Source organism: Crotalus tigris, unplaced genomic scaffold (assembly GCF_016545835.1).
Source record: "Crotalus tigris isolate CLP2741 ecotype Arizona unplaced genomic scaffold, ASM1654583v1 scf7180000017666.379230911805:20528666, whole genome shotgun sequence".
NCBI lineage: Eukaryota > Metazoa > Chordata > Lepidosauria > Squamata > Viperidae > Crotalus > Crotalus tigris.
The window spans coordinates 6,657,983-6,670,822 of record NW_024096552.1 but is presented as its reverse complement, the minus strand read 5'-3'; the positions used below and the strand labels follow the sequence as shown (position 1 = coordinate 6,670,822).

General features: G+C 34.9%; 1 protein-coding gene across 14 annotated transcripts in view; it reads left to right on the top strand.

The window, feature by feature from the left end:
• Window positions 1-11,948, top strand: part of TENM3 (teneurin transmembrane protein 3) — a 565,275-nt gene extending 553,327 nt beyond the window's left edge. For all 14 annotated transcript variants that reach the window (XM_039336655.1, XM_039336657.1, XM_039336656.1 and 11 more), the window contains 3 exons: window positions 949-2,560; window positions 4,873-5,003; window positions 7,451-11,948. In XM_039336655.1, coding sequence (XP_039192589.1) covers window positions 949-2,560; window positions 4,873-5,003; window positions 7,451-8,206 — 2,499 coding nt within the window. In that variant the 3' untranslated portion in view covers window positions 8,207-11,948. The remainder of the gene's footprint in view (window positions 1-948; window positions 2,561-4,872; window positions 5,004-7,450) is intronic.
• Window positions 11,949-12,840: the final 892 nt, after the last annotated feature.

The following is a 12,840-nucleotide window of genomic DNA, read 5'->3' as shown; positions in this document are numbered from 1 at the left end:
CAGCATATTCACTATCAAATCAAACTTCTGAAAGAGTTCTAAACAGCAGCACAAAAGTAACGATTTAAACAATGATTTTTCTTTGTGTATATGTGTCTCTCTTTGTCTCTTACACACACATATACATACACACAAACACTAATGTGTTTTCCTCACGTTCGTCCAGCAAAATTGGTTATTTATGTTCTTGGCCCAGAATTAGGGGTTTCTTTGCCCAAAATGAAATATGGTATTAAATCAGTGCTACATACTTAATTATATACTCCCTAGCATGGCAATACTGAACAAAGCATAAGGAGTCTTTTATCATTATTTAATTTGATGTCCTTTAGTGGGACAGCAGAATTTGCCTTAGGTAGAAACAGCCACCGACAGTGACAGATGCTGAGAGTTTTATACATCTTCATGTGAGTAATATAAAATAACAGTGGTAGTGATGTGTAATGCCAAAGCTTTACAAAAGGAATCATTTGGTGACTAATTAACTCTGCAGAATTTGATGTAAATAACAAGTCAATTGCTTCGCCCATCTGACAGATATAAAAGAGGAGGTTCAGGGATCTTCAGGCTAGTAAAATTCTCAGTAAATTATCTCTAATTACAGGAGTGAAATTGTCTCTTCCATATGTTGTTCCCTTCTTGAGTTGCTGGCTTAACACAGCCTCACTTTTGTTGGTATTAAACATGACTTATCCCAGTCCATTGACAATCTGCTGTTTGGCATTGAGTACTTGATAAAAGGATGACTCAGTCACAACAAGAACACATTAGGAATCTGGAGCGACTCATTATAGATCCTCTTACAATTAAATATCCAAATGAATTAGGTAATTACCAATATGTAAGGTCAAGAATTACTCAATTTGAACAATGATGATTTAGTAAAAAACAGTGTTGCTTGTCTACCAATAGTTTTGGCACTTGATTAAACTCTGTTTTCTTTTTCAGTCAATGGTTCTCTTACTGCATAGCCAACGGCAGTATATCTTTGAATATGACTTACTGGATCGGCTTTCTGCAATAACCATGCCCAGTGTAGCTCGCCACACTATGCAGACTATCCGTTCTATTGGCTACTATCGGAACATCTATAATCCTCCAGAAAGCAATGCCTCTGTCATCATGGACTATAATGAAGAAGGGCAGCTGTTACAAACTGCTTTCTTGGGCACAAGCCGGAGAATCTTGTTCAAATACCGAAGGCAGACGAGGCTTTCTGAAATTCTATATGATAGCACAAGAGTGAGTTTTACTTACGATGAGACAGCAGGAGTTCTGAAAACAATAAATCTCCAGAGTGATGGCTTTATTTGCACCATTAGATACAGGCAAATTGGTCCATTGATTGACAGGCAGATTTTCCGTTTTAGTGAAGATGGAATGGTAAATGCCCGATTTGACTACAGCTATGACAACAGCTTCAGAGTGACTAGCATGCAAGGTGTTATCAATGAAACACCATTGCCTATTGATCTCTATCAGTTCGATGACATATCTGGAAAAGTTGAGCAGTTTGGAAAATTTGGGGTTATTTATTATGACATTAATCAGATAATTTCAACAGCTGTAATGACTTACACAAAACACTTTGATGCTCATGGTCGCATAAAGGAAATTCAGTATGAAATATTCCGATCACTTATGTACTGGATTACAATTCAGTATGATAACATGGGCCGAGTAACTAAAAGAGAAATTAAAATAGGGCCATTTGCTAACACTACCAAGTACGGTTATGAATATGATGTTGATGGCCAGCTACAGACAGTTTACCTTAATGAGAAAATAATGTGGCGCTACAATTATGATTTGAATGGCAATCTCCACTTGTTGAATCCAAGTAATAGTGCTCGATTGACACCACTGAGATACGATCTGAGGGACAGAATCACTCGACTTGGTGATGTTCAGTACCGGTTAGATGAAGATGGATTTCTGCGACAGAGGGGCACTGAGATATTTGAATACAGTTCAAAGGGCCTTCTTACCAGAGTTTATAGCAAAGGCAGTGGATGGACAGTGATATATCGTTATGATGGACTTGGAAGACGGGTTTCCAGTAAAACCAGCCTGGGACAGCATCTTCAATTTTTTTATGCAGATCTCATATATCCAACAAGAATAACTCATGTGTATAACCACTCAAGCTCTGAAATCACGTCTCTCTATTATGACTTGCAAGGACATTTATTTGCTATGGAGATTAGCAGCGGAGATGAGTTCTACATTGCCTCAGATAATACTGGAACCCCACTGGCTGTTTTCAGTAGTAATGGTCTAATGCTGAAGCAGATTCAGTACACTGCCTACGGTGAAATCTATTTCGATTCTAACCTTGATTTCCAGTTAGTGATAGGATTCCATGGAGGTCTTTATGACCCACTAACCAAACTAATTCATTTTGGTCAAAGAGATTATGACATATTGGCAGGCCGTTGGACTACACCTGATATTGAAATTTGGAAAAAAATAGGGAAAGATCCAGCTCCATTTAACCTGTACATGTTTAGAAATAATAATCCAGCCAGCAGAATAAACGATGTGAAAGATTATATCACAGGTAAATATGTACATTTAATGAAGTACAATTCTCTGTTGATTTTTATTAAATTACATTATACGTGTATATTGCCTTGGAATTACAGCATCTGATAGCAATGTACTGTAAAATTTATATGAGTAGGAATATACTTTATTAAGGTAAAAATTCTACCTTGCTTCACATTCTATCTTGCTTCACATAGGTGAGAATTATACATAGTTGGGTAAAATAGTAAATAAATATATCATTTTTCTTAATTAGATCTATCTGAGATCTTGTGTCTATAGAAAGTCCTCAGGATGGTCACTTTTTTCCCAGGGAAGAATTTCATTATAGCCAATGATAGATGTAGTCCCTTAATAGAAGATAAGACTTATCAGAAATCCTCATAATAGGCCTTGTTCCTTGTCTCTACAGAATATTTGATCTCTTAGAGGATTCAATAGAAAAGGGGGGTTTGATGTTTCCGTTTGACTAAATGGTTACTACGGCAACAGTTTATAAGTCTGCAAATTTATTGTGTATTATGAGTGCTATTATGCCAGATGGCCAATACATCTAGGAAACATACTAGGATTTCTTGCTTGCATGATAACACCTTGGATGTTTAAAAGGAAAGTTTTCCAAGCAGTTATGTGTCAGTGGGCAGAGTAATGTGCAAACATTCCTTCTTGCTATTGTGGGTTCATCTATAGATTAAATAATAGTGCTTTTGGATTTACATAACTCTGCTATGTTTTCAAGTACTTACTAGAAAGGCCTTAGACCAAGAAATCTTGTATTTTAATGTTTAAACATTTTTGTATCCAAAAACCTAATTCACACTATACTTATATTTTGTTGTTAAATATATATTTGGACACCATTGTATTCTTTTGCAATTTCTTTTCTTCCAAAGAAATGGATACAGGTTCATTGTAAATCACTTGAAATATCAGTGGCAGTTGCTCTCAGCATCTAAGAACTATGCTTCCCTTTTTAAAATGAATTATTTGCATAAGTTATTTACCTAATTATAACTCATTATACGATCCTACCATGTTTTCCCAAAAATAAGATCCGGTCTTTTTTTTTTTTTTTTTTTTGCCTCCAAAAGAGGCACCAGGTCTTATTTTCGGAAGAGGAGGTCTTTTCCACTCACCTCGCAGCAGCGGCACCAACAGCCCCAGCCAGCCAGCCCACTTCTGCAGCTGAAGGAGCAGCTTCATTCAGGAGCTGAGAAAGGAGCTTGGGCCTGCATTTTGGAGTCAGAGGCCTTTCTGGAAGGCATCTGCAGCTGAGAACTGAGCTATGGATTCAATCCATAGGTCGGTTCTCAGTGATACAGGCCTTCTATAGAAAGGCCTCTGACTACCAAGTGCAGGCCGAGTTCCATTGTCAGCTGCAGAATGAAGCTGCTCCTTCCAGCAAGGCAAGTGTCAATCCATGGGAGGCCTGGCTGCAATTGTAAGCTCCAACCGCCCCTCACCCTAGCTTGATTTTTAGGTGTTTACTTCACCCCAAAACTAGGGCTTATTTTTGAGGTAGGGCTTATATTAGGCCCACCTCAAAAAATCAAGTTAGGGCTTATTTTCAGGGTAGGTCTTTCGGGGGAACGCAGTATGTGTATCATGCTACCTATACCTGTTTAATACAACTACATTGCAGCAACGTTAAGGATAAGTCACAGTTGCACTGTGAACTTACATAATTGGAACTATGTCAAAAGACCAAATATATTCCAAATTAGGATGTTTAAGACCTTATTCACTGAAGAGGCTTTTTTCCCTAAAAGATGTCCAAATACTTTTTTTTTGCAATAGTCATGATCATATGTACATAGCAGTATTCTTCCCGCATAGTTTCTTCTGTTCCTTGCTGTCTTGCAATAGTTGAACTCATAGGAAACTCAAGTAAAACTATTGCTGATTTCTTGCTATAATGTTGAAATTGTGAGGAGTGAAGATCTAGTGCTGTCCCTATGTTTATTAAGTAGATAACCTTATCCGTATAAATAAATTGTATGGATCACATGGAATCATCTATAGTATTTGTCACTATAATCCAAGGAATCACAGATTATTGCTTCAGATTATCCTGGATTGTATAAATAGTGCATTGAAAAAATAGCTTCACTACATTGCTTTCTATGGGTCATTATTTGTACATAAATGAAGACAATCTTTAAACAAATAAATTATAGCCCTGCCATGGATTGTCTCCTCCAAATATATTTTAAAGCTCAGAGCATTTTCCAATTCATCGACATTCATTCAAATTATGCTGCATTTAAATTCAATCACATATTGAGGGACATGTGATATTTTTCTAACTTTATAATTGCTTTCTAGATGTTAACAGCTGGCTGGTGACATTTGGTTTTCATCTACACAATGCGATCCCAGGTTTCCCTGTGCCTAAATTTGATTTAACTGAACCCTCCTATGAACTTGTGAAGAGTCAGCAATGGGATGATGTACCGGTAAGAAAAATATAAGTAAAATTAAACTACAAGAAAATATAATAAAAGATTCTATTAGAGTATTGAAAAATCATCAGAGGCATACATTGAATTTTAAAAATTAAAACATTGTAAAGATGTTTCTTGATATACCTTTGTCCCCAAGCTATATAACTGATGTTAATTCTGTAGGAATTTTTTTTTTCCAATAACTAAAGACTCAACTTAAATTTTAACATTTTCTAAACTGAAGTGAGAGGGAAGAAATGATTAATCAATAAATAATAGTATTTTAAAATCCTTCTCCCCCCCCCCCGAATTATAGCATTCCTAGTGGAAGCGATAGAGATTAGATTGATAGCAGCACCCTCCCCCCAGGCTAAAAGTGAACAATGTAATACAAAATAGAATGTGAAAAAAGCAGAATAACAGGTGATATAAATTATGCATATTGTACAGCAGTACAATTTTACTTGTCTTTAATATTAACCATGTTTTATATGTGAAGATAAAATATTGAATATAAAATCACTCCAGGTAAAATGTATTACATTATATAGAATTCAAACTCTGTAAAACTTCTTGTTTTAAAAAATACATTGCCAAACAGAAGTATAAAACTAAATCATTTACAAAAATCTATGAAATGTAAGATAGAAAGTCATATATACCATTTAGGAAAATAGCAATTATAAATTTTATTCAGAAATGAAAAATCCATCTATCATCAAATTCTCAGTACCAGCAGGAAATTACAAATGTTAAATAGCTGTATTCTGAAGGATCTCTGTGATTTACCAAGCTATTAAAATTAAAAGAGTCAAAATAATTTCATATGTTACATAAATCCAGAAACATTGTGTTGATGTTTTTACAGTAGAAATCTTGGTCCTATCATTATAAAAAATATGTATAATTTCCTTCCTCTGCGTGTAAAAACTAACATAAGTGATATGAAAGGTTCACCCAGGACCTTTCCCCAAAATGGATATTAAATCTTGGGATGAGTTATCTGGTGCAATTGCTGCTATCGATACTTATACATTTGAATTTCTGATGTAAAAATATTGTAGAGAACTTGCTCCTTTTCTCCTTATTCATAGCTCATTTCTTCATTTCACAAGTTCTCTCAGATCTTGTTCAAGATCAAATATAGGCAAGATGTAATGATGAGATCATTGGGGCTTTTTACTGACGGGGCCACTCACATCAGTGATCCAAGATGCCCGTTTCCCTGTTGAAGAATATAAAGGGAGCACAGAGATACCGTGCACAATGATGAGAGAATGAAGGAAGGCAGACCCCAAAGGCATTATCATAACGGTGGACAAGACAAATTAGGAAGGAATAAGTACAAAATGAAGTCATAAAAGAGGAAATAGAGAAGAAATTCATGTAGTATGTATCTGCCTGCATCTCTAAAACCTCTGAATTTCTATTGTGACATGAATATCCAAAAACAAACCTTTGTGTCCTAATGGTATATCTGGATACTTCCTGCTAAATCCAAAGCAAGGCAAAAGTTGTGTATCTTGCCACATTTCCTAAAAGAAATTAGAGATGTAGAACTTTAAGCCAGTGGGGGAAATTATTTCACAGATCTAGCAGTTGAAATGCAATGTATTACTGTGAAATAGATTAGGTAAAAAGGTAGTAGTGGCCCAAAGCTACTACCACACTCCTTTGCAGCCCAAGGGTACGGACACTGCTCTCCTGTAGGGAAGTTTATCACAGGTTTCTGCATCTAATACATTATATATTATATCATATCATATATCATATCATATTCCCTTTCTGAATAAAGTTATAGCATATGAAAAAAAATTAGGCCTGATAATAAATAAATAGATAATTGAACCAAGTGTATAAACAAGCGTAAGAGTTTTATGATAAACTTTTTTTCATTTTTGCAATGAGAAAATCACTAAAGGAAACTTCTAGAAAATTACTGGTAGGAATACAGGTAATAATTATTTTGGTAATTATTTACATTATAAGTATGCACCAAAGATATCTTTGATTTTAATTCTTCAGCATATCAATTTATTGCATTCATCTTCCTAGCTCGACAATGTTTTATTTTTGTACTATTCCATGGTATGTAAATTAACATAATAAAGACTGATATAAAAACTAGTGAAGCATAGCAGATCTCTGTATTCAGTGCTTCTAATTTTATTTTGATTGGTTAATGATCACAATAAGTAATAGTTGATTTGGCTGGTTTTTTTTCTTTGTCATTCTGTGGTACTTTTTAAACTTTTTGGTCAAAAATTATAATAAATATTGAAATATATCAAGCAATGTAGAACTTATTTATAAGAGTGGAATCCAGTCTGTGAATTCAATTAGCTGCAGCAGTGTCATTGTGGCATATCATGTTGTCAGCTGCAGGCACCATACCAATAAATGCTTGACTGTTGGAATTTATAGGCTTGTAAAAAAAAAATTTCTGTCCTTGTTTTCAGCCGATTTCTGGAGTGCAACAAGAAGTGGCAAGGGAAGCAAAGGCTTTCCTATCCCTAGGAAAAATGGCAGAAGTCCAGATCAGCAAGCGCAGACCTGGTAGTGAGAAATCCTGGTTATGGTTTGCAACTGTGAAGTCTTTGATTGGAAAAGGAGTAATGCTTGCTGTCAATCAAGGCAAAGTACAGACCAATGTGCTTAACATTGCAAATGAAGATTGCATCAAAGTGGCAGCTGTTCTCAATAGTGCATACTACCTGGAAAACCTGCACTTCACTGTTGAGGGAAAGGACACACATTATTTCATTAAAACCACCTCACCCGAGAGTGACTTGGGCACGCTGAGATTGACAAGTGGCCGGAAGGCACTGGAGAATGGCATCAATGTCACAGTTTCCCAGTCCACCACTGTAGTGAATGGCAGGACTCGTAGGTTTGCTGATGTTGAAATGCAGTACGGTGCACTGGCTCTTCATGTCCGCTATGGCATGACGCTTGATGAGGAGAAGGCACGGATATTAGAACAGGCTAGGCAAAGGGCTCTCTCCAATGCCTGGGCCAGAGAACAGCAACGAGTGAGAGATGGAGAAGAAGGGGCCAGGCTATGGACAGAAGGGGAAAAGAGGCAACTTTTGAGTGCTGGAAAAGTTCAAGGATATGATGGGTACTATGTACTCTCTGTTGAGCAATACCCCGAATTAGCTGACAGTGCTAACAATATACAGTTTCTTAGACAAAGTGAGATTGGAAAGAGGTAACACATTGGTTGAGCTTGGCTTGCCAAAGAGACGGATCTTGTGCCAGTGTCTTCTAAGAGGGGAGACCAAATAGTTTGCTGCATTATTACTTGAGCCTAAATGTACATCTTTGCTCAGATTTATCTGTAGCACAATCTGAATGGACTCTACAACAAAGAGAGAGCCTTCCAGAAGATTGATAATATTAAAAAGAAAAACTGGAGTTATGTTTTTTTTCTGAATGACCTTAAAGGTGATCTGCTTTAAAGAATATGTTTACATATGCATATCGCTGCACTCACGTTGGACTGAAAGTACTAAAAAAAAGATCTAAAGAGTTTCCAACTGGCTGACTATTCCAGTAACTAAAAAAGAAAGCGATAACAGTGTTTCCAAATATTACTAAATTGTTGACTTTTGCTTACAAGAATTAGTTTTTTTTCCTCTTCCTTCTCCCCCTTTCTCCTCTTATCTCCTGCTCACTCCCTTTCTCTGCCTAGGATGTGGTATATAATCTCTGTTCATGTTAAGAAGGGGACAAAACTTTTTGTGTATGGACACCCCAATGGCTTTAACGGTGCTGCTTTTTGAAAGGACACTGGCACAAGCAATTTATTCTACAGTCAAAATTTAGTAATGGATTTTACGGTGATCATGAGGTTTACCTTGGGGAAAATGGCAAATAGAATTCTTGTCACAGAAAAGCAAAGGAAGCTTGATTTTTTTGTAAATTATGTGAGACAAGTTGTTTATGGATTTTTATATGAATTACAATTTACTGTACATCAAATATTAGTCTCAGAGGAGTTAATTTATGTAAAGTGTTTAAAAAAGTTTATACTTAAATAAAATAATAAAAATATGCAGTGTGTGAATTTTTTAAAAAGAATTGCACCTTTTATTATGTTATACCTGTACAGTATTAAGAGTTATAATGTAGAGATATAACAGTATACAACAATTGGATAGAAGTGTTAATATTTTTGTATTAACTTTAACATGGTGCATTTTTCTCTTTGGATCGCTTTTGAGAAAGGATGGAGGAATCACAGACTAGAAGAAACAGAGTTGCTGCTCTTTTTCCTCTCTTTCTCTCTCTCTTTGCTTGAGCCCTGGCAAGCATGGTTTCATCAATTACTGCTAAAAGGAATGAAGAACAATTCAGCAAGACCCATTTGTTACCATAAAAGACTTTTGTAGGCTGGACATGCCTTGTTCTCTTTCAGAGCTCAAGATGTACTTATTCTTTTTACACCTTTCTAATGTGTGGGTTTTAGAAAATATATGGGATGTGAAGTTGTGTTATGTCATAAAAGGAACATTTCCATACTTCTTTACACAGAAGTAAATTCCTTTGTGGGATGTATTCTTTGATGAATAAATTTAGGACTGCAATCTCAGATATTTAGTGGTTCATGAAGACAAGCTGATGCTGTTCTAAACACACAGGATTGATTCTCACAATATGCTTAACTGGGTCAGCTGGAGGTTAATTGTATCATGGAAATACTATATCTGGTCAACCATGTTGTGGGAATTTAGCTCTTTTGTCTTCTGAGGATTAAGCAACATCCTCTAGAAGCCTCATAAAACAGGATCTTTTTAGGTGCTCATTTTCTATGGATGTTAGTTTTCATACACATATCCCTTAGACACAGGAAAGAATGAGAAACAAGCAAAACATGGGCAGGAAATAAATAAGAATCTGCCCATGATGACATCATCACATCATTGTGGGGGTTTATTTCTTACATTTTTAGTCCAACTTGCAAAGGACAGGACAAGACAAGAAGCAGGTCTCCCAGCCATCCTGATTGTTGCCAATATGTGATGGTGAGAGAGCAATAACTGAGTTTCTTGTGTCTGGGAACCTGTGAGTCTTTGTGGTTTGTTTAGTTTTGTTTTGTTTTTCTGCATGTGTGAAAAAGACATACTCAATTCTCTTCTGGAAGAAAAAAAATAGAATTTTATCTGAGGAGATGGAACAAAAAGGAAGGTTTCCTATCAACTGAAAAAAAATGAAAAAACGTTCAAGAAATGAATAGGATAGGATAGTATCTAATCAGCATTTGTGGATATCATAATGTTTAAGACTTGCCTATAAAGACACGTGTTAGAACTTGAGATGTGCTGATAGAAGAATTTAATATAAACTATGTATAATTTTCTTAAACCAGGTTATAGTATCAGATCTCTCCTATTGAATACCTGAAACACCAACCAAAAGGAATATTTCTGAATAGATTCTAAATATAGCTCCATTATTGATAAAATCTGGGATGGAAAGAGGGGAACATAATTTTCATGCCAAATGCCAACCTCGCACAAAGTTGGCCCAGCACTTTCTTATTAATTAATCAATCAAAATACCTATTTCAAGAAGTTTAACATACTTAAAAATTCTGTAATGTCTATCTTCACATTTTTCTAGCTAGTTTGTTAGTACAGATGTTTGTGTAAAAACTTGAAATGCTCAGCTTCCATTTAAAAAACCTTCAGGTGCAAAAAATATTGACAGTTTCTGGTAATTGTCTTATGGAAAAACACATTAAAACAATATTTTGATCCCCCGATCCTTTTTTATAAGTATAATAATACAAGTTACTTGCAATTGAGCTGAATGTTGCATGATTTGAAAATACATTTAAACTTTTTATCAGTATTAGTATTGCATAATTTATATGTGGGAAGGAAAAAAATCTCAAAGGCCTAATTTCTCTCTTACATCCTTTGTACTATTTTCAGCAGCATATATTCGAAAATATTGTTTATTTCGGGAAAACTAGTCCATTTTTCTGTGCTAAAAATCAAGATTTAAATGCCAGTTAAATATATCTGAAACATGTAAAGGAATTACATAAATTACATGAATTTTTAAATTGTTTTCTAATTGCTTTCTGCACTGAGATTCTGTAATAGATATGTGTGCTTTCAGTTACACAGTATGTATCTTGTCAAAGAATTATGGAATGATCAAGCAAGTCACAGTATTACTTACCCGTGTCCCATTGGACACAACCTATAGAATAACAGTCTAGGCATTTGGGGAAAAAAGCTATTTTATTACATTTAAAGTATAAATAAATGCTTTATTGTTATTTTTCAGACACAAAGAATCCAAATTTAGAAATTAGGATTAAAAAAATGCTGATCAGTGCCATTAGTTCCTATCTCAGTTTAAATCTCAGTACATAGCCTGTCTATAGTTCTATTTGGTAGAATTGCAGAGGATTTTTTTTTTTTGAAAGCACTGGGTTTGCTGTTTATTTGGGCTCATACTGGAAATATAGTAATATACTATTCTATAGAAATACTACAACAAATCTGCTGTATGACAAGTTGGGATAGCACTAAGCTTTCTGTTGATGTGTCCTTGTGCTTTCACAAATAACCCAAAACTTTTATCTGTTGGCTTAAATTGAATGATGGCCAATTAGCCTTCTTTCATAAGTCTTTAGTAGATCTTTCTCATACTGTAAAAAATACCTGAAATGTTCCTACATGATATAGTGACTGGGGAAAATGTAAACTAATTTTTTTTTTAAAATGAAAAACTGTATTAAAGTAATTCTCCTTTGGAAATTCAGAGTATTTTAGGCAAAGCTAGTCAAAATGTTTTCATGCAATTTTGAAATGTATTTTTTGTCCAATTTGTATTGTTCTTTTCATTTGCCTTCCAAACTTTATATGTATCCTGAAGTTTTCCACAACTTGATGACTATAGATTGCATCTAGGCTTTCCAATAAAAGCCAAGCCAATGTGTCTGTGTTTAAATTTGTTTTCTTAACTATGTCTGTCAGACATTATAACTCTGCTATTTTTGTTTCAACTTCTAGATGCAAAGTGATCTGGTTGTACTAGTATTGATTTATTTCCTCCACAATTGGGAGTTGTTTCCCGTACCTTCTGCCAGTGTCTCAAACTGCTAGTTCAGCAAGGCAAATCATGGCAGGGATCTCCAGAGACCTACTTTACAGAAGCATTAACTATACTTCTCAAAGTTAAGCTTCACAAATTTTAAAAGAAGACAATTGGAGTTGTGTCTCTTTCATGCTGAAAATAACAAGATTCGTTTAACTAACCGATCATGAGAGGAACCTTTCACTGGGAAGTGATATCTTCAAATCATTCACTATGTTTTATGTATAACAATAGCATATTTTGATGTGAATTGGAAGAGGGGCATTGCAGTATACTTCCTTGTAGAGAAAATGGCAATTTGATAACATGTCAAGCAAGCACAAATCACGTTATTTGTCTGCTACGGATAACCCTACACATATACACATACTCCAACAACAGAAGAAATTAATTCTTCATTTTAAATGGAAAAAGACTGTCAGTACACCTCAGCTTTTTGCAAATAATGAACAATTTCTTATTCCAATTTGCATATTGTTTTAGGATGTTCATTGTCTAATTATAATCCTTAATGGTAGGTCTATAATATTAACTCATATTTTAGATGAAGGAATTTGTTGGCAACTTGTTTTATGGCCACCTAAAGAATTCACAGAATAGATAAGACATAATTCAATTCTTAATTTATATCATTTATTGTAGGTGTACCAACTGCAATTCTATGCCAGCCTTCAGCAGGTACATGAAAGAAAATAGTGATTTATTTCTGATTTTTTTTACATGTTTTAGAACA